This window comes from Heloderma suspectum, chromosome 2, assembly GCF_057233095.1.
Source record: "Heloderma suspectum isolate Gila_16-S chromosome 2, 16-S_ref, whole genome shotgun sequence".
Classification (NCBI taxonomy): Eukaryota; Metazoa; Chordata; class Lepidosauria; order Squamata; family Helodermatidae; genus Heloderma; species Heloderma suspectum.
The window spans coordinates 102,941,889-102,969,771 of record NC_139459.1 but is presented as its reverse complement, the minus strand read 5'-3'; the positions used below and the strand labels follow the sequence as shown (position 1 = coordinate 102,969,771).

The 27,883-nt window shown below is 42.4% G+C and overlaps 1 protein-coding gene across 4 annotated transcripts in view; it reads right to left on the bottom strand.

Moving 5' to 3' along the window:
• KANK1 (KN motif and ankyrin repeat domains 1) overlaps positions 1-27,883 on the bottom strand; it is a 163,722-nt gene that overhangs the window by 58,308 nt on the left and 77,531 nt on the right. For 2 of the 4 annotated variants that reach the window (XM_084834366.1, XM_084834367.1), the window contains one exon: positions 13,932-14,046. The exons of the other annotated variants lie outside the window; for them this stretch is intronic. In XM_084834366.1, coding sequence (XP_084690492.1) covers positions 13,932-13,968 — 37 coding nt within the window. In that variant the 5' untranslated portion in view covers positions 13,969-14,046. The remainder of the gene's footprint in view (positions 1-13,931; positions 14,047-27,883) is intronic. 4 annotated transcript variants of the gene reach the window in all.

Below are 27,883 nucleotides of genomic sequence, written 5' to 3'. Positions count from 1 at the left end.
TTGTTCAGTCGTGTCCGACTCTTTGTGACCCCATGGACCATAGCACACCAGGCCTTCCTGTCCTCCACTCTCTCCCGGAGTGTGCTCAAATTCATATCATTGCATCGGTGATGCTATCTAGCCATCTCATCCTCTGCTGTCCCCTTCTCCTTTTGCCTTCAATCTTTCCCAGCATCAGGGTCTTTTCCAGGGAGTTTTCTCTTCGCATTACGTGGACAAAATATTTGAGCTTCAGCTTCAGTATCTGTCCTTCCAATGAGCAGTCAGGGATGATTTCCTTTAGGACTGACTGATTGGACCTCCTTGCAGTCCAGGGAACTCTAAGAGTCTTCTCCAGCACCACAGTTCGAAAGCATCAATTCTTCGGCGCTCAGCCTTCCTTATAGTCCAGCTCTCACAGCCATACATTACTACTGGGAAAACCATAGCTTTGATTATATGAATCTTTGTCGGCAAGGTGATGTCTCTGCTTCTTACTATGCTGTCTAGGTTTGCCATAGCTTTCCTCCCAAGGAGCAAGCGTCTTTTAATTTCACGGCTACAGTCACCGTCTGCAGTGACCTTGGAGCCCAAGAAAATAAAATCTCTCACTGCTTCCATTTCTTCCCCTTCTCTATGCCAGGAAGTGATGGGACCAGATGCCGTGATCTTGGTTTTTTTCATGTTGAGTTTCAAACCAGCTTTTGCACTCTCCACTTGCACCCTCAACAAGAGGCTCTTTAGATCCTCTTCACTTTCTCCATTAGGGTGGTATCGTCTGCGTATCTGAGGTTGTTGATAATTCTCCCGGCAATCTTAATTCCTACCTGTGATTCATCTAACCTGGCGTTTCTCATGATGTACTCTGCATATAAAATAAATAAGCAGGGCGACAATATGCAGCCTTGTCGTACTCCTTTCCCAGTTTTGAACCAATCGGTTGTTCCATGTCTGGTTCTTACTGTTGCTTCTTGACCCTCATACAGGTTTCTCAGGAGACAGGTAAAGTGGTCTGGTACTCCCACTTCTTTAAGAATTTGCCACAGTTTGTTGTAATCCACACAATCAAAGGCTTTAGCGTAGTCAATGAAGCAGAAATAGACGTTCTTCTGGCATTCTCTTGCTTTCTCCATGATCCAACGAAGAAGCAGGGAGTGATCTGGAAGTTGGGGTATATCCACCACCCCTTGTCATGGTCAGATCACTATGTGGTGACGTTAGACTTCTCGGTTCCATAACCCCTCCGCAGGGGTGGAGGACCCATTAAAATGGTCCACCCCAGGCGTCTTATGGATCTGAATGGATTCCTGAACACGCTTGGGGATTCTCTGGGGCACGCCAACGGCCACTCAGTCGAGAACCTGGTGGGTGGCTGGAATGCTGCAATCACTGGGGCATTAGATCAGGTAGCTCTGTAACGCCCCCTCCCCCTGAACAGGGCTCGGAATGCACCATGGTTCAATCTGCAGTTACAAGCTCTGAAACAGGAGGTGAGACGGCTAGAGTGCCGGTGGCGGAAGTCTCACTCCAAAGACGATCGGACACGGGCTAGAGCTGTATCTTCAGCCTATCACGTGGCGGTGAAGGCAGCAAAAAAGGAATATTATGCTGCCTCTATCGCGTCTGCAGAGTGCTGTCCCAGGAGGCTGTTCCAAGTGGTCTGGAGCCTGGTCGGTCCTGTGGCTCCAGAACCACTGGAGCATTCTAAGGCCTCCTGTGAGGCTTTAGCAAGGTACTTGGCAGATAAAATTGATCAGATTAGGAGTGTTACTCCACACGCTGTGGATACAGTTAGTGAGCAAGAGGCGGCCTGTGGCAAACCGGTTTTGTGGGATCGGTTCCAGCTTCTTCCTTCTGATGAAGTGGACAAGGTGCTTTCATCTGTAAGGCCGACCACCTGCTTACTTGATCCTTGCCCATCTTGGCTCATTATGGGCTGCAGAGAGAGACTGGGTGAGGGGATCAGGGCGGTGGTGAACGCCTCCCTTGAGGAGGGGGTGATGCCATCAGCCCTCAAGGAAGCAGTGATAAGACCGCTCTTAAAGAAGCCCTCCTTGGATCCCCAAGTTCTGAATAACTTTCGCCCAGTCTCAAATCTGCCATTTTGGGGCAAGGGGATTGAGCGGGTGGTGGTGATGCAGTTGAAGGCACACTTGGAAGAAACCGATTATCTAGAACCATTTCAGTCGGGCTTCAGGCTTGGGCATGGGACAGAAACGGCCTTGGTCGCCTTGGTGGATACTTTGAGGAGGGCTCTGGATAAGGGCGGATGCTCCTTCCTTGTTCTCCTTGACCTCTCAGCGGCTTTTGATACCATTGACCACAGTATCCTCCTGGATCACCTGGAGGGGTTGGGCATTGGAGACACCGTATTGCGGTGGTTCCGGTCCTTCCTCTCCGGCAGGTATCAGAGGGTAGCACTGGGAGAGGAGGTTTCAGACCCATGGCTGCTCACTTGTGGGGTGCCACAGAGTTCCATCCTCTCCCCATTGCTATTTAACATCTATGTGAAGCCGCTGGGGGCTATCATCAGGAGGTTTGGGGTGCAGTGTCATCAGTATGCGGATGACACACAGCTCTACCTCTCGTTCAAATCTTCACCAAGGTTGGCCGTAGAATCCCTGTCCAAATGTCTGGAGACGGTGAGTGGCTGGATGGGGAGGAATAAGCTGAAGCTGAACCTTGACAAGACCGAGGTACTTTTGGTGGGAGACAAGAGGAGGCTGGGGGATGTTGACCTGGCATTGAATGGGGTACGGCTACCCTTGAAAGACCAGGTCCGCAGCCTGGGGGTCATTTTGGACTCACAGCTGTCCATGGAGGCTCAGGTGTCAGCTGTGAGCTGGACAGCGCTGTATCAACTCCATCTGATACAGCGGCTGCGCCCATTCCTTCCCGACCATCTGCTCCCAGCGGTAGTACATGCCCTGGTCTCCTCTTGTTTAGACTACTGTAATGCACTCTACGTGAGGTTACCCCTGAAGATGGTTCGGAAGCTGCAGCTGGTACAGAATGTGGTGGCTCGCCTGATTAAAGGCAGCTGCTGGCGAGATCACATCACTCCAGTGCTGAAGGAGTTGCACTGGTTACCAGTTGTTTTCCAGGCCAAATTCAAGGTGTTGGTTTTGACCTTTAAAACCCTATATGGTTCCGGCCCAACCTATCTTAAGCAGCGCCTCCAGCAACACCAGACAGGCCGCTTAACAAGATCAGCCTTGGATGGCCTTCTCTCTGTCCCATCAGCCAGGACAGCTAGACTGGTGGGAACTAGGGAGAGGGCCTTTTCTGTGGTGGCCCCCACTCTGTGGAACTACCTCCCTAGGGAACTCCACCATGCCCCCTCTTTAATGAGCTTTTGCCGTGCATTAAAAACGTGGTTGTTCAGGCAGGCATTTGGGGTGGGTTAGGGTATTTTAGAAAACGTTTTTATTGTAGAAGTTTATAGTTTTAAACTGTTTTATTATATGCTGTACATCAACCAGAGTGGCTGGGTGACCAGGCAGATGGGCGATTAATAAATTTAATAAATAAATAAAATAAATAAATTGGCGATTTGATCGCTAGTTCCTCTGCCTCTAAGAAACTCAGCTTGTACTTCCGGTAGTTCTCGGTTCACGTGCTGCTGAAGCCTAGCTTGTAGGATTTTGAGCATAACCTTGCTGGCATACACTCTAATAATTACTTAATTCCAGCAGAAAATACAAGAATATCTTGTATCCTCAAACATTCCTAAAATGGACCTCCTCTTGGTTGTTTATTTCACCTGTTACTCTAATACTGTGAAGACACATATATCTGCACTGGCTGTTCGCATCCTGCCACGTTTTTAGAACTGTATTCTAACTAGCTCATCTCCACCTCTGGAGGCAGGTTGAGAGTACTACAATGAAAAAAATACATCACCACAGATTTTGCAGCTTTCTAAAAGGAAAGGAAACAGGAGCAATTGTATCCTTACAAATGATAGTATATGTGGCTTGGACTAGATGGAGGCAGTCACAAACATTTCAGTTCCACATCCAAAATTGGGTTTTACAAAGTATTTGGATTCCCTGTGTTTGTAAATAAATATTTTAAAGGCCATATTTATGAGGATGTACATTCAGTTATGAACAGTCACTCATGCAGAAGTGATTTACTAGATTGTCAAGACTCAAAAATGTTTTAGCATCACTTGGGAAAATACTAGTACTTTGTTTTAGAAACCTGAATATCACCAAGTCAACAAAGTAGAGTGAATGGCAAATGAATCACAAGCTGTTTCAACAGCAGAGGATAATTGCAAAGCAGGTGTCTTTATCAGATTCTCTTTCCCATGCATCTTGCATATTGTGCCAAGTCAACCACATAGTTAAAATGTTCATCATTTTGAAACAGGCCCCAAATGTACTGGGAATTCACCTGCCTGTCCTTCCATCAACAGTTAAGTAGCATTAACTGTTGTTTGATACCAACAATATAGGACCATTATATCACCTTCCTGAAGATGTAGATGTATTTTCCTGGCTTTAAGCAAGGCTCTGATAGTTTAAAGCAGTAGCACGTCAGCAAAACAATATCCAACAATTGACAGTTGTATTTTTAAAGATCTGCCCCTCTCTTTTTATCTACTTTCATCTTCTCAGTGTAATGATGTCAAAGTGACTAGGATCACCCTGATGGAAGATTTGGCACCTCCGCTGTATGGTTATTAATGTCTGTCCAGACAATGTTTCAGGGTATACATGAATTTATGACTTGTATTATTTAGCTCATAGAAATAGTCCTGCTGATATGGTAAATATTAAACACGTAGTGAAACATTAAACATTTGTGCAATTATACACAATGGAAACAACAAATAAAAGCTCTCCAAGAAAACTAATTAAATATATGATCCAAGAAATAGCTAGCAAATGGAAGAAGGGCTGAAAGTACAAAGGAAGTATTAACATTCCACAAAAAGTCTTATAATTTGTGTTCAGTTGTATTTGACCAAGTGTTTTGAAGAAGGTATCCTGCATTTCAGAGGCTAATGTTCCTTCACAGCACTGTGTTACAGAACATCTTTCACACAGAGATTTACTTCATGCACTTGCAGATCCCCTCCTCAAATCTAGGACTCACTCCACTGCTCAATTAGGTAACAAGACTCTTGATGGGAAATGGATCGTGCACTTTAAAAAGGCTGGTAGTTTTCCAGTCTTGGTAGTAAAAAAGCAAGGACAGATTTATATCCATCAGATTATACAATGGGTTATGAAGCAAGATACTATCAGCCTTTACAGGGTTGTATCCAACTGTGTACTTCCACCAGTGGGATGGACACTGATGGTGGATCAAATTCCCCCCTTGCAGCCCCCAGGTCTGTTCCAGAGGGTTGGGGGAACTTCCAGAGTAGATTTTGGGGGCATGTACGGGAAAGGAAACTCTTGTTGCACAGATGTTAGTCCACTAGTGTAACATTGGATTTAGCCCACAGTTTGTAACATGGAGTTTTAAGCAGCAAGGTAGCACACTCACTCCGAAGGCTAAAATCCAGTAGTGTAGCATTGTGTGCTTGTACAACTGAGGCTTTCCTCATGAGTGTGAAAATTGCCTATAAGCTTATACAACTCTGTTATTCCATAACAGAGAGAATCCCAGTATACCCACAGTCTTCTGATGATAGTCAATAGCACTGGATATAACTTAAAGGATCTCTAAACCATTTGACAGCCACTTAAGGTAATCTTTCAAACAAGCTGAATGTGCACGGAAGCAGCGAAAATTATGGATCTCTTTATTCTTTGTAACTGAGTTTAGAAAGAGGCCCAAAGCTTATTTTCAAAAGTTGTCTTCCCTTCTCCATTTGTAGAATGACAGTATCAAGTTAATTAACACACCTACATGCTTTTGGAATCCTTACAAACAGGAGGGTGTGTACTGCGTATTTGTGAGTCAGCAACTATTCCCAGGGATACCGGAAAATGAAAGCAGCAAGAAAGGGGGAATGGCACGATGAGGGAAGGCAGCCAAATGGGGGAAATGGTTCCTTTAAAACCTAAAACTGTGAAACTGCCAAAGTAATTTGGCAATAGAATGAAGCAGGAGACAAACCCTCACTTTTACACACTTTAACATTTTCTTCAGGGAACAAGATTCTAACTTTTTGGTGTGTGCAAACTTAATCTCCTAAATTAAATGGTTATATCAGCAGTATAGTTTTCTTTAGTTATGGAAAAAGAAAGTAATTTGGATAAAAGAAATACTGCAAACAATTGAAAGACAATACTGCACACAATTATTTCTGTCTGAAGATAATCTTGTTAACATGGTTTTCCACTACAAGAGACACTGTTAGGGGCTTTACAGGATTGTTTCCATGCCTATTATGGCTCATTTGTCAGTCTGATTACTTGATTTAAAGGGTATTTATTCAGAGGATGGCAAATCCACTTAAAATATAGCTTCTATAATATACCATGTCTTTTACTATGTCCCCTTTACATCTTCAACTTTGTTTGGAGATGGTCCTAGAATTAAAAAATAAAGTCCAAATTTGCAAAGCAATTAGATCATGTCTTACATGGAACATTTACGAACATTACAAATGTATTTACATGCTCCTAACTTGCATTCCCTTGTCCTGAATCTAATGTATCTTAGAAAGCACCTTCTACCATGGGGTGAGTATGCCTACACCCACCCCATGGCAGTCGGAGCTTAACTGGATAGACCCTGATTCAGGTCCCACCTATTATTAAGGAGGTGTGCACTATATGGTTTATAGTAGGGCCATGCAAATTCATTACCCTTTAAGGTCCGAAAGCAATACACTTGTTCCACCAGTCCCTTGGGCACTATTAAAAATGCTGTGGTTTTATATGCTGTAAAACTTATTTTCATGCATGTTATTCATGAAAAAGACTGGTCTTTTTAATTTTAATTTTATTATTTTGTTGCTCATCTCTTTGAGCAGTAGTGCCAGTTCAGATTTCAGTAACTGGGCAACGATTGAGTGGCATGGGAGCAGTGCGTGTTCAGCAATTTTCAGGGATGTTAAAACCTGGAAAAGAATCAAGATTGCATTGGTAAACTAAAGATATTTATTGGAGAGAGAGAGAGAATCCAGGTTCAGGTGATCAGTGGAGGAAACAATGCAGCGTTGGTTGTTTCACCCACCCCCACGCACACCAGTCACACAACCAGGATTACCCCAATTACTCGCACTGCGGGTTGCCATGTCATCCAAACTCAGCGTGGGCACAGGCCATTTTCACTCATCCCACAACCCACTGCTTGCAGTATGGCTTGGTGAAAATGCACTACGCCCCACACCACGCCAGGCTCAGACGACACAGCAACCCGTGACACGACATGGGTAATTAGGGTAATCCCACTCGCATGACCGATGCATGCAGGAGAAACAACCGATGCTGCATTGTGTCCCCCGCTGATTATCTGAACAATGTACATGTACATGTATGTGTGAGAGACAATGGGCTGTTTTGCGCAGTCACCATGGATTAAACAAGCCACAGTGGCTTGTTTAAGGTGCAGCGCATGCCGGGCACCATTTGCCAACAACAACCCATAGGTTATCTGAAGGTTTTTCCCCCTCCAACAAGCTATGTTTCCTGTGTTTGGACATAACAAGTTGTGCCCGGGCAGATGATTGGCAAATGGTGCCCAGCATGTGCCACAGTTTAAACAAGCCACCGTGGCTTGTGTAACCCATGGTGATCATGTGAACCGGATCAGTGTGTATGTATGAGCATTTTAAGAGCATTTGTTGGTTACTTCTTAATACCTCATACCAATTATAGCAATATTATGGACACAGGTCAAAACAAGTAGCAAATTGACCAGGGCACTTGGTTAGCATTGGCAGCAGATGTATACAGATGCCCACAACAAAGCCAAGGAGCTTCCATACAATCCTGCATCTCATAAAAAGAAATCACCATAATTTTTGAGAGCCACATATTGCTGCCAGGCAGTTTAACAACATCCCTCTTGAATCACTCTTTGCCAGCATGCCTCAACCAAGCGTAAATGCTTTCTGTTATGTCCCTGCCCTCTCCTCTGCCCCTATAGGCACTCTTAACAGCAATATCTGGATTTGGGGCTGTCCTTGGCACTATTCCTGCTAGCAGGAACAGAATGAAAATGGCGCTCCTTCCTGCTTGCTTTCCAAATTGCCTTTAAAGTTCTGTCATGAAAACCCTTTGAGCCTATAGGAGCATAGGAAGCTGCTTTACACTGAGTTGGACCATTGGTTCATCCAACCTGATACTGTCGACACTGACTTGCAGCAGCTCTCCAGGATTTCAGGCAGGATTCTTTCTTAGCCCTACCTGGAGATGCCAGTGATTGAACCTGGGACTTTCTGCATGCAAAGCATGTGCTCTACCACTAAGCTATGGTCCCTAACTAGACTGCATAAGTCTAGGTATTATGTAGAATGAGACAGCAAAATTCTAAACTGTACCCTTCCAACTGAAGGTCAGGGGTACCGTGTTTTTTTAATCTATTCCCTTCCACATTAAAAATAATTCCTAAAATGCAGTAAACTAGCATATCAAAGTTTTAACATCACCCTCTCCTCTCATTTACTACATGTAGGTAGGTGGGTTGGGTTTTTTTTACATGGGAGCATGTTCAAATATGACACCCCATCTGCACTCTGAAGTAGTACAGTCCAGAACTCTGTACCTCTTCCAATGTAGATGTATTGAGCAGCTTTTAGAATGAACATAGATAATTGTGTGAATCTAAAAGTCATTCAGTACATCTGTACTGAAAAGAGGTGACAGAATTCTGGGCTGTGCTACTTCAGAATGCAGATGAGATGTCAGTTTTGAACATACCCCCACGTAAACACACAAGAAACACCTCACTGAATGTAGTACATTACCCTTTAGATGTGGTGTACAGCATAAGATGGAGCCAGGCCAAGTATTAAATAAGAGCACTTGCACTTAAAGTAACTGAGGGGACAGATGGAGTTTTGGGAAGAAATCTGAAAAAGCGGAAGGGAGCTTAACTTAAGCAGAAGGGAGCCCAAGGTACCTTAGCCTAAAACACTAATATTGTGGAGATTTAACTCACCTCTAAACAAAATCCAAATCCAATCATAAACAGCAGAAAGCATGGCAATATCCATGACTTCCCTCACAGGCTTTATGTGGCCAAACCAAGCAAGAGTCTTTCCCTTCCAAAACAGAGTAAGTCCACTTGGAGATTACAGCTGACTTCTGAATAGATGGCCCACTGTAGACTACACTGTGTATGACACTAAGATTAAGATTTGTTTTTAAAGTTAATTTCTTTAGAATAGAGCAAAATTACTGGTTTGCGAGTCATACATCAAAATCTTTAAACAGATTACTGAAAAATCTTTACAGCTCAACAACAAAGCTTAACAAGGATGGACTCTTATTTCAAGCGCATTCATTAAACATGTATGAAATCACCACAGATCTCATAAAATTGATTTATTAACAGCGTCTTCTTTTTTGGCTTACTTGCTCAATAAAATTATTGATGTTAACACCACCTCAGAGACACATATAGCCTTATAGTTACCAGTAGTCACACACCATGTTCTTATACTCCCACAGTGCCTTCATATACATGTAAAGAATGCTGAAGTCAAGAATCAACATCAAATCCTGCAGTTCCTAGCATTATGTTTGTAGATTCCAATCAGTGTGCTCTTGGCTGGCTAGAATACTTCACAAAATTACAGAAAACAGAGCAAGCCACCCACAAACCTGTAATGGAAGATTCAGCCTTCACCACTATAAAACTAACAGCCAAACACTGCAGTGTTCCTTCAGGTAACTTACACCTAGGTTCATGTTTGAAGACCAAAAATGTATCAGATCAGCATACATTCCCGCAGTGAAATCTGTAAGCAAATACTCTGGTCCTTTTCTTCTTCCTGATGGATTCCGAGGGTGCTACATGGGGGGGAAATCCTCCACCTCTCTGGTTCAACTTTCCACTCCTTGAGCACGGTGCAATTAAGAAACCTGTTTCAAAGCTCTCAACGCCTTACTGTTCCTTATTACCAGAGTAGACTCCCTTACCCAGCACAGCAGAGTAACAATACCAGATGTGCCTGGGAGTCCAGCGCTATTATGAAATGCTCATGATTTCAACAAACAGGCACACACAAAACCAAGCATAACACGTTAGATAAAGTAAAGCAAGTCCCAACAATCCCTAATTAACAGCACGCTGTGAAACTTTTCATGTAGGCAGATTTTTAAAGTCATCACTCCCAGTGAGATGTGGGCCAATTTGAATTACACACTGGGTCACAAAATCAGACGAACCACTTGACTTCTTAATTAATTATAATGCACTTGCCTATAGCAAGTTTCACAGGATAAAGAAAAAGCAGCGAACTAGAACAATGCCGAAGTACCCTGCTTATGCCTTAATTTTCAGTGCAGTAAAAATCTAAGCACGACAGGTATGATTGTAGCCTTCCCTCTGGACAAAGCCTTAGCTCATGACAGATCCACATTTTGCTGCAGTGTGAACTTGCATAAACAAATGTTTCTAGCAGCAACTGTGTTTACCACAAAAAATACTCACATTTTAAAAACGCAGATATACATCATAGAACCCCAACTGGCCAAAACATTTACATGATTCCTGTGGTCACTGTAACATCATTGCACATGCAGCAGTCGCAGTCATCACTTTAAACCAGGGGTGGGCACTTCGGGAGGTCCAGGGGCCATTTTCACCATGAGACACACACCTGTGGACCACACCTTCCCCACTCGCCTGCATCTCTGGCTTTTTTTTTAATTGTAACATTTTTTTTAATGGTGTCCAGAGCAGCTACAGAGAGCCAAAAGGTTCAAAATTAGTTTGCTTGCAAGCTAATTTTGACCTTTTGGGTGCTCTGTGTGGAGCACTAAAAGGGTTTTTTTTAAAAAAAACCCTGTCAAAATGGCTGCTCTGGGTGCCTTTTCCTTTTTCATTAAGCTTTTCTTTTTTTGCAATTTTGGGGGGAGGTGTGTGAGTGCAGGGGTCACATGAAGCCCATGGCCCGTGTGTTGCCCATCTCTGACTTAAACAGTGAAGGTGCCTTTAGTGTATTACCGTGTGAATTATTCAAGGAGAAGATGGCACATTTCATGTCACTGACCAAAACAGAAACACACTGCAGACAATACTACTGCTACACTGCAAATTCATACCCACAAATTCCATGAATAATCATTTTACCTCCCAAGAGAAGAATTCCTTCCATATCACAGAGAAAATATTCTCAGCTTTCTGAGCAGGATGCCAAAATTTAAAAGGAACTTCTGCCAAGTTAACACACCTAAAATGTTCTCCCTTTCCAAAGTGGGAAGTTGGGTCCTATGCATCCTAATACTCTGTATTCAAGTCCTATAGCGAGCATTATTGGTTAAGTGAAGCGAGGCATTAGAAGAGTTAAATCAGTCTGGCCTTCTCCATTTGGTTTTATATGTTTAATATTAAACCTTTCTTGACCACTGTCATATTTTGTCCTGAACTTGTTACATATTTTCAGGACAAAGTTCTACACTTAAGAGTTCAAATATCAGGTCAACACTGAACAGCCATGTTTGAAGGAGCCAGGAAAAATGTAAAACACGGTGTAATGCAGTATCTCCCTTGAGTGAAATACTGCAATGAAACTTGGTATATAACTCAGACTGGCGAATACAATCTTATTATGCTAGTACATTTAAAGCACTGAACCACTTGGAGGCATGGTACCTAAAGGATTATCCTCCTTTATTTACCTCCCCAGACTCTAAGGCAATCACCTGAGGCTGAACTCCAGGCACCCCGCCAAATGAGGTGAGGCAAGTGGCTACAAGAGAAAGGCCCTTTTTAGTGGTGACACCTCATCTTTGGAATGACCTCCCCAAAGAAGCATGCCTGATATCTGCATTATAGTCTTTTCAGTACCAGATGAAGACCTTTTTATTCTCCCAGGCATCTTAAGAGCTGTTTTAGTGCTTTTAGATCTTTGCACTGTTTTAATTTTACTGCTGGTTTTACTTTGTTTTTATTATGTGCTGCACTGTTTTGACCCATTGCTGCTGGTTTTATTTTGTGCTTTTTTGTTACAATTATTTTATTGTGATTTTGGATTTTATGTTCTTAATTTACCTGTACGCTGCATAGAAAACTTCAGTTACTGGGCAGTCTAAAAGTGGAATAAAGTTAATTTACAACTAATTATCAATTTCAGGTTCAAACCCCACACACCTGTTCAAAGAAAGATGCAAAATACTTTATAGTAAAATATTTCAAGGAAGGCCTCGTGAACATTTTGATAAACCAATTTTCCCCAAGTGAGTTTTCCTGCAGCAAGGGGGAAAACCTAAAACCAAACTTCTTTCAGGTTCAACAAAAATATAATCAGCCAATTCAGCAACTGGTGCTTAATTTTCTCTCTGATTTGGTGCCAAGGCAGACAGAAGCAAAGTGAAGTGCAAAGATGTATGGCTTCAGTCTTCTATTTATTCATGAATGAGGTTCACATGGAAAACAGAACAATGACTCCATTGGCACCCACTGTATTACCAGTTTTGTAAGAGGAGCCATAAACCAAATACATAATAAATACATGAGCCAATAAATACATGCAAAGACACCAAGAAGAAGGTTGTGCCCTTTGCAAAAGGCTGTCACAAATGAGGAAAAATCCCACAGTAACAAAAGGGTTTCCAGTCACCTAGAATTGTACTGGCCTGGCTGTAGTATTTCCCTTCTGGCAAGGAGAACATAAGAAGCCATATATGCTTTGTGTAACGTTTAATATTTTTCACTACTACTGCATGTGTGCACTTTTATAGCACATGCGTGAGCACTGGAGGTGCAAGGTAATGGCTCCATTTTAGTGTGGCAGATGCACACACAGTGAATGGGTGTATGCACTGTGCCAACACGTGGTGATTTGCCTATTAGAAGAGACAGATGAGTGCTACAATTTATGCTAGTGAACCTGTGTGTCCTGGACTCTGACTTTTTGTACAGAATATAGTCAAACTGGCCAACTAGTCCTCCACACTCTGAGCCCAAGAGTCAAATCTACATGCTTGTTATCTTCCTAGTCTCACAGCTAAAGCACCGACTACCTTACTTTGCTTCCTCCTCAAGATTTGACTCTCTCATAGCCATAACCAGTTGCCAGCTTGGTACACAATGGTGCTGCCATTAAGTGTTCCATACCCAACCAAGCTTAAGTTGTTATTTATTATTTATAGAGAGAGCCTAGAACTTTCTAGGCGCTGTGCACTTGTTGTTTTTTTTAAAAAACACCACAGGCCGTGCCTGGAGGCTTATGATCCAATATACACTATACAGAAAGAAGGGAGGGAGGGAGGGAGGGAGGGAGGGGAAAACAAGCGAATTCAGGCATCGATTCTTCATAAAGTTACACAAGTGTTTTAAGGACTAGGTGAAATGGTTGCTAATAGGTTCTGATAGTGGAGGAACCAAGTTTTAGTTGGTCCCAGCCAGGCCACTACAGGTGGCCTTGTTACAAGGTACTACAGGACTACCTACATCTATGAATGTCAGAGTGGACTTAAGGGAAATTCTAATGGTCAAATCCTTAGCTGGATAAAAATCAACCAGTCTATAACTGGTTTAGTATAATTGCACACATGTATTCCCTGTAACTCTTTCAGCTGTAAGAAGAGTGGAACACAGGAGAATAAAGGGGATTAGTCTCAAATCTATGCAAATATCTTTCACGGAGAACCTATATGAAGCAATATGTAAAATACTTCACCACCCAACAAACTCTGGCTACTTAAGTATGGTATCATAATGATACCATAAGTCTCACATCTGGAATTCTTTAAGGACCTAAGAGTCATTGGGCTTTGTTGCTGTTAAAAATGGAAGTGTGTTTGTCATCCCTCCCCCCCTTTCTCTCTCTCGTTTAAAAGAGAATTGCTCCTAATAAGGCAGAAAATTACCTGTGGAACTGCCATTAATATTCACTGGGTGGGCCATGCCTTCTCACTGACAAATCCAGAAACTGATTGTTAGGAGTCATGCAAATCAAGCATCAAGTCCAATCAGACATGCAACCTGAAAGAGAAAAAAAGGGAGGTGATTAAAGTATTTCAGTTCAAAAATCAGTTTTCTTCTTTATTATAAAGATCACAATGTTAGTCTTCTAAAATTTGAAAATGAAATTAAAAACAGGGGAATGTTTGAAAGTCAAGTGACTAACAGAAAGAGTGCCTTGATTTTTGGAAGTTTAACCCCTTATAAACTCTGAGAATTAACATTATTCTTCTGACAGTGTATCGTGGGAATGGCTTAGAAGGATGACAATGGCCCAATTCACACACTAAACAAACCATAGGCCCTTCTGTCCATGGTTTGGTTAACATTACATGCCAGACGAGTAAGCAGAAGTGAAGAGGGAAAGAACACCATGAATAATGGTGAAAAGGGGAGAGAGAGGCTCCAGTGCTCTCATGAGGAAAGAACACTTGAGTATTTCAGAACAAGAAATCAAACGGCACTTAATAGCTCCTGAAGAAGGAAGCATTCAAATGAGTTAAGCACAATAAATTTTGTTTTCTCAAGCACTGGAGCCTGTCTCCCCCTTTTTCACCACTAACATTACATGCCAACAAGAAACTTTGGTTTGCCTCTCCTCCAACAAGCCAGAGAAATAACCCACACTTTGGTGGTAAACACCTCACTCCACAAATCCTCTGTTGCAAATACTAATGCAACATATGCAAGCCCGTACAAGAATAACTACAGCTTTGATTAGAGGGAAAACCATTCAGACAATGAATGTAATGGGGAAAGCCTTTGAATATAGATTCATGTGTATGCAGGAACTATGAACTTCGATTTATGTTCTGCTTTCCTAAATAAATCTTCGTTTATTTGGCTCTGGGTTGTTCAAAAGGCCTTGCTGTCCAGAATCTTCCTGACACAAATGTGCTATTTTTAATGCAATGCAGAAAAGAGATAAATCACAGATTGGAAAGACACTCAAAAATATATTTTTCAGAGGAGCAGCCATGCTAGACTATTGCACCAAAACCAGCAAAGACTTTGCTGGAGCGTTAAAGACTAACGAATATATTGATGCATCTGATGAAATGAACTATGCCATAATACATTAATTGGTCTTTAAAGTGCCCCAAGATTCTTTGTTGTTCAAGGAGGAGTTGTGTACACACACAACTATTTAAGTCCCCAGGTCCTGCCTGCTACCCATGGGTGATACCTGCTACCCTTGCCAGATACTAGTATGAAAACGTGGTTTACTAATATTGCTTGTGAGGGTGAAGTTATGCCACTATTGTTTCAAGTATAAAGAATGGGTTGAATCACTTATACAGCTTCTGGACACAACTGGATGTGTTTCTCAGAACAGAACCGCATGCTAACACTATGTTCAGTGCAGTTTCAGAAACTGCAAAACAGCAGGACATGGTATCTTTCTCACACTGACGGATACAACTGTGGTTGCCAACCAGCTCCAGACTCTCTTGGATGAGACCGATTATCTAGATCCATTTCAGTTGGGGTTCAGGCTGGGTTTTGGCACAGAAACAGCCTTGGTTGCCCTGTATGATGTCCTATCTCAGGAGAGAGACAGGGAGAGTGTGACCTTGTTGATTCTCCTTGATCTCTCAGCGGCTTTCGATACCACCGACCATGGTATCCTTCTGGGATGATTGTCTGAGCTGGGAGTGGGAGGCACTGCATTGCAATGGTTTTGTTCCTACTTGGATGGTCAGCTCCAGAAGGTGGTGCTTGGGGAATAATGCTTGGCCCCATGGATTCTCCAGTATGGAGTGCCAGGGGTTAGTTCTATCCCCCATGCTATTTAACATCTACATGAAACCACTGACTGCGGTCATCCGGAGTTTGGAGGCACGTTGTCATCAGTATGCTGATGACACGCAGCTTTATTTCTCCTCTTCATCTTCTTCAGGTATGGCTGTGGATGTGCTAAATCAGTGCCTGGCTGTGACAATGGACTGGATGAGGGCTAATAAACTGAAACTCAATCCAGACAAGTCTGAGATGCTGTTGGTGGGTGGTTCTTCTGACTGGATGGAGGGTGCTCAACCTGTTCTGGATGGGGTTGCACTCCCCCTGAAGAAGCAGGTTCGTAGCTTGGGGGTTCTCCTTGAGCCATCTTTGTCACTTGAGGCTCAGGTGGCCTCAGGGGCATGGAGTGCCTTCTACCAACTTTGGTTGGTGGCCCAGCTACGCTCCTATCTGGACAGAAATAGCCTGGCTTCAGTTGTCTATGCTCTGATAATCTCCAAGTTAGATTACTGCAATGTACTCTACATGGGGCTGCCTTTGAAGACGGTTCAGAAACTGCAGCTTGTGCAAAATGCAGCGGCCAGATTGATATAAGACCTACTCTGGCCCATTTGCACTGGTTGCCTGTATGTTTCCGAGCCAGATTCAAGGTACTGGTTTTAACTTATAAAGCCTTACACAGCTTGGGACCACAATACCTGATGGAGCACCTCTCCCAACACAAACTTACCCATAAACTACACTCAACATCTAAGGCCCTCCTCTGGCTGTCTACACCAAGGGAAGCTCGGAAGATGACAACAAGGGAAAGGGCCTTTTCAGTGGTGGCCCCCAAAGCATTATGATCACCTCGACGAGGCCCACCTGGCGCCAACGTTATCTTTTTGGCGCCAGGTTAAGACCTTTCTCTTCTCCCAGGCATTCAGCAATATATGATAAGTGTTTAATCCATCCTGGAATTTCTTATGGTTATGGTTGTTTGTTTTCGAGATTGTTGTTGAAGTTGTTTTAGATATATGTTTCTTTGTGTATATTGTGTATTCATGTGTTTTTTATGTAAATGGTTTTTTAATCTCTGTATATTGTATTTTTAATGTTTTTAATCTTTGTAAACCTCTGGGTATCGGGCAGTACAGAAATGTAATAACTACTACTACTACTACTACTACTAATAATAACTGTGTGAAGCCTGTTTCATCATTCAGCAGCACTGAAGCTAATAGTAGGTGGCTGTAACTTAAACCAAACACTGATGATTTAAGAAGAACTGATCTGCAAAAAAAAAAAAAAAATACAACCCATATTATCTGCAGACAACACTCAAGCTAGTGATCTACTCATGAGTGTGTACCTATTACACAGATATTTGCTTGTGTGTATATTGGAGCTTAAACATTGTCACAAAACAGGTACATTAGAAGATAGACTTTCTCAGGACAATTCTTTAGGACTTCTGCCCTTACCAGTCCTGTGTTTTTACATGCTTGTTTCATATCTGCCTAAGATTACAGGGCTCTGAAGACTTCAGGGCAAATGCAAAACAAGTAAAAACTGGATAGAAGTATTATTTGCTAACAGAAGCTACTCTTGTGATGGGAGAAAGCATTTCTAAGTCAGTATTCAACCTCTTCTTTACCTAGAGAGTTCCAGTGCCAAAAGCCTTGGCATTTACGTTGCTTGGCAGCATGTGAATTGTCACTCATTAGAACAAATTCCTTTTTCACGTACAGCCAAGTGTTTATTCACCGATGAACCAAGCTGATGAAAGCCTTCAGAGGGAGGAGGAATACTTATTCTGTCCTGCATCCACCAGATGCCATTGAAACCCTTGTGGAGACATAGGCAGAAGCTGCGATAGGGCTTCTTTACATGAGATTTAGTGAGTACATTGCTAACCTGCACTGTCTCCTATGAAGTTAGTGAAATAAATTCATGCACTGATTTCTAAGTGTACATGCACATGGCAGAGGGGCTCCCCTCAGCATGTGCACACAGTAATAAGATAAAATAAAAGTGCATGTATCCATGCTGCACGCTACAGGCTGTGCTATATGTGGTACACGCTCAATATATCTGCCAATCTGTGTGAATTTAAGCTGTCCAGTCCATGGCTCTCAGACACAAATTCACTAGGTAGCCTTCAGCAAGAATCTAACAATCTCTTCACCTCAGCCCTCCACCTGCAATGTGAGGGCACAACGGATCTACATTACAGGGCTGTTGTAAGGATCACGAGGATAACACTTGATGTGCTTTGGGAAAGCACTACATAAGTGCTTATTGTCATATATAATGTGAAAGAGCACTTACGCTACTAGCAGTTAATATTTTACTCCTATACGGCAATGCAAACGCTACATGGAATAATTCTTTATGAAGAATAAAGTTTAAAACAGACGAAGTATCTCGAGAGAAAGACTGCAAAATCTCAAGTATTGAAATGGTTCCATTTATGCTGAAGACTTGTTCAATATAAGCTCTCACATGGTTCTCTCATTCAAGTGCTGGGAACTCTTAGTTTATCGGCAATTTCAACTGTACAGAGCCAACCCAGTTCCTGTGCCCAGCATGAAAATGTTTTACTGGGCAGCTGGCCAAGGTACAATGTTTAAACTAAACACAACCCTGAGTGATGTTAAAAACAAACTCACACAAAAACAGTCACTTCCATAGGTTAAGTAATCACATGGCACATTTCTCCAAGAAGCTCCCTCAAACAAACCACGTCGAAGTGAACAGTATTTGTGGGCATGCTCATGTATCACCCAGATCATGGCATGAAAAGTCACTCCTACAGGCAAGGATTGCACCAAAATGAGCAAGGCACATCAAGAATAGACTGGAGTGTAATTTTCAAACCTCAAAATACAATTGCTATGGAAGTTCTCCAAGTCTCCATAGCCTCTGCTCTACCTTCCCAATTTTATCAGGTTTATTGGACCTTTAAAATGAAGTGTCTAGACAAGTTTTAACATGTCTCATTAGCTATGAGAACACACCTGTCACTGATTAGGTACTACAACTACTTTTAGTACTAGGAGGATTGCATTCTCCAAATAGCCAGACCAGCCAATGATACCACTAAAGTAATGTGTGTCATTGCCTTCCTTAGATCACCTGAAACCATTTACCAATTTCAACATTAGTTAATAACTGCAGGTTTCTAGCCTTTACTCAGGAAGAAATTTGTGGAACTTTCTACACAGAGTTTGGAGAACAGTTCATGCTCCCAGTAGGATTTCTGGCAGTCAACGCCTTTCATTCCATAAAACTCCCTGTGCTTCTGTGCTCCATGAACTTTAGATCTTGTCTTTATAATGCAGTTGCCCAGGAACATTCTATGTATTTCACCCCTTTTAATCCTGATAGTTACATACCACCCCCAAAGGAACAATATATTTGTTGCCATTTTAACTTTAATTTAAATTAGGGTTAGGTGGCATTGACAGAGACTATGACTCAGAATACAAGGTCCCATAAACTCTTCTACATCAGGACCACATTATTCTGTTTTTTTCTTCCTATCATTGGGTTGCATTCAAAGGTGCCTTTCTACAAGCTGGGAAAAAAGTGTCTTCTGCCCACAAAACAAGTTTTAAACTTGGCTAGATTTTTGTGCAAAGAAAATGTAAGTGCACCGAAATAGTGTCTTGCAGAAGCATGAGAACTGAACCAGAGTGCAAACATTTCCGGAACAGTGCTAATTGCTACCTTCCTTCTACTCATAGTTCTTTGACTCCAACCCAGAGCCTTTTGCCCAAGTGAAAGCAGCCGTTGCCTATATTTTGAAGTAAAAACAAGCAATTTCTTTCTTGTTCTTCTGCCAAACTTCATTTTCTAAAGAATAAGAGATGTTCATTGTACTTCATTACACTCACACACACTTTTCATTCAAAAAGGTACCTGGTGCTGCTCCATGCCCCCCACCCAACCCCGAGCAATTCTTTCTGTTCCATTCACCTCAAAGCACAGAGCCTAGCTTAGCGGGCAGCCAGATGCTGCATGGCACTTTTCTAGATTGTCTTAATCCATGTGAGACAGGTTATAGTGCCCTCCCTATTATATAACATTTTAACCTGTTTTACCACAGGTGTCCTGGAAGCAGTTAAAACCACGTGCACACATACATACACACACACACACACACACACACACACACACCAGTGAGCTGCATTTTTCTCCTCCAGCACCACGTAGGATTGTACACCAAGGCTGCAATCTGAAGAGCAGAAAGTTGCTTTCTAGTACCTGGCTGCAGATGGTTAGGAATTATTCTCTCTAATAATGAACTCAGGTGGTTGAATGTCTATCAGTTTGGAAGCAAAACAGGATCACCCAAAAAATTCAGCAGTGGTTTCTATGTACCGAATTGGGGGGGGGGGTCCCCTACATATGCAGAAGTATTGTAATGTTGTTTCCCTTCAGTTAACAAAAACAACAGCCTGACATGGGCGTTCAGATTTGGTGGCAATTGAGCCTTTGGAGAGAGCAGGGTAAAGTGTCTAAAGAAACCAGGTATCAGGCAAGCTATCAATCAAATCTACAGTTCAGTGAAGTTTAGACATCAGATGTTATGGTCTCAACTGAAAACACACACACCCCAACCCGCAAAAGAAAAATGTGGGGCAAGAGGAGATATCATTGGTCTGATTACACCCAAGGGCTTGTTTTAAGTATCTTGGAACGGAGGTTACAGGTTTTGGGGGGGGGGGGCGGGGGGACAGAATGAATATGTGAGGTTAAAAAGCCTCCCTTTCCTGCACTATAACAGTTATTTCAGGAGTAAGAAAAAAGATTTTTCCCTTCCAACCCTGAGGTATATAGCAATAAAATGCTCTGGTTTGGGTCTGGCAGACTTCTAGCACTATACAGCCTAACAAGGAAAGGCCTGGGGCGGGGGGAGAAAAGAGAGGGGGGAAAGTGTTCTTTAACTCTTCCTCCCCAAGGCCTGAACAGGACTACAAGTTCAATGTTGTCTGGAGCCCTGAATGGGAGCACTACTCTTAGAGGGTGGGGATACACTATGGTGATGTATAGCAGGTCCCACTTGTTCCTTCCTAATACCAAGGGCGCTTTTACATTAGGCGTTTAGTTTGAAATTGCCATGTTTCATTCACTCACTTTTTACAGGGCATTCTCACTATACTGCCATCCAGTCATTGCCATCCTGGATTTTCCCTGTGGTTTTTCCATCTTCTCAGACCACAGAAAGCCTGACTTTTTTCAGAGAACATAAGAGTGCATGATCTCCACAGATGTAGATACATTCAGTGCTACTCTTCTGTCTTTTTAGGAGGGCAGGTGGACCTATCTCAGCTCAGCATATATTCACTACAACCTTTCCTGTGATTGATTTAAAAAATAATGAAGTGATAAAATAGCAATCTTTCAATTAGCACTAGAAACACTTTCCCAGCTACTATGTTTTTAATGAAGTATTTTAGCACTTCAACACTATAAAGGTATAATTTTCCAAAAGGAACCCCAAATACAAACAGAAATACTCGTTTCCAGAAATGGGACTAGTCAGCAGAGCTCTCTTCTATGTGCTCTGCTGACCTGTTGCTGTTGTTGTTGTTCAGTCGTTCAGTCGTGTCCGACTCTTCGTGACCCCATGGACCAGAGCACGCCAGGCCTTCCGGTCCTGCTGCTGACCTGTACCACTGCAGAAATGAGCATTTCCAGGAACCTCTATATTCCCACTGTGCTAGCAGTTTATAGGTTTTGACCTATAAAGCCTTAACACAGCTTGGGACTGCAATACTTGACAGAGCACCTTTCCTGGTATGAACCTACCCATACACTACGATCATCAGAGGTCCTCCTCCAAGCTAAGCAGGGTCAGTCCTAGGTAATACTTGGATGGCAGACTCTGGGAATCAGGCTTCCTGCACTGAGCAGGGGGTTGGACTCGATGGTCTTGTAGATCCCTTCCAGCCCCATGACTCTATTCTATTCTAAATGCCTCCTCCGAAGGAAGTTCAGAGGATGGTAACAAGGGAGAGAGCGTTCTTGGTGGTGGCCTCCCAACTGTGGGACGCTCTCCCCAGTAAGGTTCTCCTGGCACCAACATTTTTGGTGCCAGGTTAAGACATTCCTCTACTTATTATTCCCCAGGCATTTGACAGTACATGATAAGGCTTTTTAACAGGTCCTGGGCTTTTATTGTTGATTTTTTAAAGTTGTTCTTATATTTTTGAATGTTAATGGTTTTACATTATGTCACTGTATTTTTAGGGTTTTAATCTTTGTAAACTGTCCAGAGAGCTTCAGCAATTGGGCGCTACAGAAATGTAATAAATGAAATGAATGAATGCTAAGGGCTAGGATCAAAGAGGAAATAATAATGAACTCAAAGTATGTCTTCCAAGCAATCACTTGGGTGACCATTATATATGATTCCCCACCATTCTCAAGTATTGGACTGGATTTTTTTTCTACATATGGAGGTCCAAATTTCAGGCTAAGTTTAAGTACTGTTAAAAAAGTACAGTTCAGCATTTCCATGTTCATAAAAATATGCACATAAAAAAAATAAATTATGTAGATTAGTTGTAGCCTTCTAGCTCAGAATATATTTCCACGGAGACACTTGATACCACACAAGTTGGTTACTCTTACACCACTATTGGTTTGCAATATTTTAAATGTTAGGCAACGCTGGAGGCAACGCTCTGCCTCTGAGCATGTCAATGAAACATACCTGAGTCTGGCCAAAGTGTTCTGCTTTTTCACCCATATAGGGAGTATTTCAAGTTTCAGCAAATTACATTCAGGAAAACTGTTTAAGAGCCAAGGCTACATCTCTATGCTATCAGCTAACATACTATTCAGAGAGTGCCCTGTATATTTGTGTACATTCCAAGCTATAATCAGACACCTATTTCTAACCAAAGTTCAGCTCTAAAGGTCAGATTTAATTGCACTGCAATACTGACCAAGGCCAAATCCAGAAGACTGCTGTAAATTACTGAGTCTGGATGCATGACTTCCAATATTTGATAACTAGAAAAACATTTATTAAACCTATTTCTCTTGGTGAGCTCAGGGAATGAAGATGAAGGATATAAAGCATTCTTTTTCCCAGGTGAATTACTCTACAAAAATCAAAATGTCTAGTTTTTTTCACCAATACAAAACCCCTGTTCATAAAGCTTTGCCTGAAAAAAAATACCTAGAAAAATAATTTTAATTTTTATGGAATAGCTGGTTTGGTATTCAGGCAACCATCTCTTAAATATGGTACTAACTTATTGTTTGTGTGTTGTTTGAATTGTTCACATTTTCTGAAAGGTGCAGGAAAAACCCCAACCATTATAGAGCACTATTTTTCAGCAAGTTATCACACGGGTATGCAACATAAATTCAGTCTAATGAGCATCTATATGTGGGAAAGCTTGTGTTATACTTTGCTTTCCAGCAAGTGCTTGTTATATAAATTCCACCCTGTTTAAACCTGTTCCTCATCCCCATGTCACTGTGGTAGAAGCTATTGGGTAAAGTCATGTCCGAACAGGCTCGCTTGGTGATTTGCTAAGGTCTGAAAGTTCACTGTAGTGTTAACTTACTGCACACACTGGATGCTTCAGAAAACTGTGTCCCCACCCCACCCCATGCATGCTGTATTTACAACTAGCCTGGTACTCTATATACTCAGGATTTCATTACTTTTCCATTCTCCATGAGGAGAATCCTGTTCAACAAAAAAGACTTGATACTCCCAATGCTTTCAAGGGCTTGCCTTGGATTGAATTTCTTGATCTTGGTTTGGACTTCACATTTCTCGTTCAACATGATCAAAAGCCTACTCATCATACAGCTAAAGAACTTAGCCAACAACAACTAGTTCACCCTTTCAAGTGTTCTAGTCAAAGGGCTAAGTAAAACGGGTAGATCAGGAGCTACTGGTAGATCTCTGGGTGATTTGCACCATATCGGAAAACAGTTCATGACTCCCAATTGTTTAACAATAGCAGCAACTTTAAAAGGTTCCTCCACCTCAAATTAGGCTGTTCAGATGAAGAATGCGAGCGGGGGGGAGAATGAGTTTGTGAGTAAAAGAACTGTGAGCTCAATTCTGGTGCTGAGCTCATTTCTGGTGTTGAAAACAAATTCCTCGGCTGAGCATGTGTTCAGAGATACCATGTCCCTCAATTCAGCAGTCTGCGAACCGAGAACTACCGGAAGTACAAGCTGGGTTTCAAAGAGGCAGAGGAACTAGAGATCAAATCGCCAACATTCGCTGGATCATGGAGAAAGCAAGAGAATTCCAGAAAAACGTCTATTTCCGCTTCATTGACTATGCTAATGCCTTTGATTGTGTGGATCACAACAAACTCTGGCAAATTCTGAAAGAGATGGGAGTACCAGACCACCTTACCTGTGTCCTGAGAAGCCTGAAGGAGGGACAAGAAGCAACAGTAAGAACCGGACATGGAACAACCGATTGGTTCAAAATTGGGAAAGGAGTACGACAAGGCTGCATATTGTCGCCCTGCTTATTTAACTTATATGCAGAGTACATCATGAGAAATGCCGGGTTGGATGAATCACAGGTCAGAATTAAGATTGCCGGGAGAATTATCAACAACCTCAGATACGCAGACGATACCACCCTAATGGCAGAAAGCGAAGAGGATCTAAAGAGCCTCTTGTTGAGGGTACAAGTGGAGAGTGCAAAAGCTGGTTTGAAACTCAACATTAAAAAAACGAAGATCATGGCATCTGGCCCCATCACTTCCTGGCATACAGAAGGGGAAGAAATGGAAGCAGTGACAGATTTTATTTTCTTGGGCTCCAAGATCACCGCAGACGGTGACTGTAGCCATGAAATTAAAAGACGCTTGCTCCTTGGGACGAAAGCTATGGCAAACCAAGACAGCATAGTAAGAAGCAGAGACATCACCTTGCTGACAAAGGTCCACAGAATCAAAGCTATGGTTTTCCCAGTAGTAACGTATGGCTGTGAGAGCTGGACTATAAGGAAGGCTGAGTGCCGAAGAATTGATGCTTTCAAACTGTGGTGCTGGAGAAGAATCTTACGAGTCCCCTGGACTGCAAGGAGGTCCGATCAGTCAGTCCTAAAGGAAATCAACCCTGACTGCTCATTGGAAGGACAGATACTGAAGCTGAAGCTCAAATATTTTGGCCACCAAATGCAAAGAGAAAACTCCCTGGAAAAGACCCTGATGCTGGGAAAGATTGAAGGCAAAAGGAGAAGGGGATGGCAGAGGATGAGATGGCTAGATAGCATCACCGATGCAATGAATATGGACTTGAGCACACTCCGGGAGAGAGTGGAGGACAGGAAGGCCTGGCATCCATGGGGTCACGAAGAGTCGGACACGACTTAACGACTGAACAACAACTGGCCCCCAAGTGACTATTTTTCATTTGGGTCCAGTTGGTGGATTTTGGGGTTCTAGCATAAAACATAAGCCCTATTCAGGCATTCACTTGAACAGATGAAGAACCAAAGTGTGTACTGGGATGGGGCTGTGCACACTGGCCCCGCCCCCTATATCCCTGTGCATGCCCTTATCAGGGTTCCCAATCACATGGAGATTTCTACTCACATTCAAGTGAATGCAAGTAGAATTCCTGCTCACACTTCACTAGTTCAACAATCTTGATGGTTCAGACTTTGCTGTGTTGAACCAACAAGATCTGAACTAAGGGGGGTGGGACCAGCACATGGAGTACAAAGTGTGTACTGGCGCCATCCCAGTACACACTTTGAGCCCCCACATGTTCAAGCAAACTCCTGAAGAGGGCTAAAGTAGATACTGTAAGCCTGAAGTCTGCCCACTCCTGATGTAAAAGATGCATATCCAATGTTCTCAGTCCAACGGAAGAATAAGATGGCCAGGGAAACAGAAAGAAAATAGGCATGGGCGTAACCTTAGGTTAACAGATTCCAAAGGTGGGGAGAGAGAAGCAGTCCAGAGCCTTGATATCATGGATGAAGAGCAGAAGGGTTGCTGACTAGTCTATAATTTGGAGAGGAATAGCTATTGTTCCCTGGCAATACCTACATAGAAAGTTGCAGGTTTGGCAACCATCAGTAATGACAACTTGCATCTGATCTTCCAGAACTGAATAGGTCTGCTGACAATATTTTGATTTTTGTATTGAAGCACCCTTTGCACATAGTCACTCACCTGGACAGTGCCTTCACAACAATGGAAAGAGAAGGAAGGAGTGGCTTACCTGCATTTTTCAAGGAGCTGGTTTTGGTCGGGGTAGGGCTCCACCAGCAAGTGCATCGCACCATTCTAAATCGCTTCACAGAACATACTTCCTGGTAGGGTGTGGTGGGGGGTTGGAGTGAACGTCATCTGACTGGCAAGGGCTGCTCAATCAATAAGAGGGGCTCCCCCCTGGCTCTCCCTCCCTTTCTTTTTCTTCTGAATTACAAGGCTCATTGAGCACAATGGGAGTTACTTCTGAGTAACTTATGTTTGTGCTGGGAAAGACACACAGAGGAAACCAGTCCCCTTTCTAACCCAGTGGTGTGCACGATCACTGTAACAAAGGCATGAATTAGTTACTTCCAAAAGCAATAAACCAAGCTATGGAGAATCACAACTTGCTAAAGTGCCTTACAGCCTTTAGGGAATTAGTGCTTTAAAATTATTTTATTTCGTTTATTTCATTTCTATACCACTGCTTCGACTGAGGGGTATCTCTGTACATTCTGAAGTGCACATTCAGGGGACAAGCCTCATTGGGCACAATGGGAGTTACTTCTGAGTAGGCACTACTTGGTTTGTGCTGGGAAACACAGGGGCAGCAGACAGGAAACACCCCTTGACCAGGGTCATGGTGAAAGGCACACCCTGGGCAGGGTGAGCGTACCCAAGGTAAACGTGGGGGTTGGGGCACACAACAACTATACCGGGAAGAACCCAACTTAAGGAAAATAATCGGACTTTAAGCAGTCTCAGGAAATCCGGTTTTTCCATGATAAGCTCTGGAGCGGCTGCTGGATGGCCACAATATCATATATCCCTAATGACCTCCAAACGTAGCCAGCTTGGAGTAAATCACTCGTGGAGACACCCCCCTGGTCATCTGTGGGAACAAAGAACTGCCTCCAGAAAAATCACGTAGAGAAACTTTTATAAAATTGTACTTTTTCCATTGTAGGCTACAAATGACTAGCATACCTATGCAAAGGCAGATGGACCAGTTTTTGTGAACTTATTTGCAAGATTTATATTAGAGACTAAAAGCTCATGGCTGAATGGCACGACAGATGTCTAGGAATCCTAGAAGTTGCTATTCAGGTTGTTTAACGTAAGTATAAGACATTCTATAGATTATCAGATATTCCCATGATGGAAGCTCAGGTTAGAGGACTATTATCTTTATTGTACATATAGATATGAGAAGATAAAAAGCAAGGTGTGAACATGTGAAAACTATGTTATTTGCTGTGGACTAGTTTTCTTTTGCTGACATTTAGTTATACATTTCTTTCTGAAATTACTGTATATCAAAATCCATAGGGCAGCTATTAATATACATCCCATACACATTAGCCACACTAGCACCTTAAACTGACTTAACCATACCTTTTAAATTCTGTATCTCTCATTTTTGTACTTCGCGTTAAAAAATGGGGAAGGTTTTTTTTAATACCTCCAGACAATCTATGTGCAGTTAAAATACTCTTTTCCCTGGCATAAAACAGTAGATCGTAAATTTTAAGTCTTTATTTACTGAACGTTATATAAAACTCAAAGTGCAAATGTTTACAAAAATTGTATATAGTTGATGAAGATTGTAAAGTTAGAAAGCTGTGATCAGACTTCACTAAGTTTCTTACCTGCTGCCATCACACTGAAACTTGGGTAAAAAAAAATTTGGGGAAAAATACAGAATGCTAGAAGGAGAGACAGACAGCAGGTTAACACACCCAAATAAAATTCTTGAATGTTGAGAACGGTAGCACTCACTCTCTTCTAAGTATAGCTAAAAGTTATCATATGATAGCTAAAGCAAGCTGGCCTATTAGGAGACACTAACAAGAGCTATTTCCATGAGGCACTTGGAATTCATTCACCTTATGAGAAACCAAGGTTGAGGCAGCAGATGGCATTGCAAGAAGATCAGA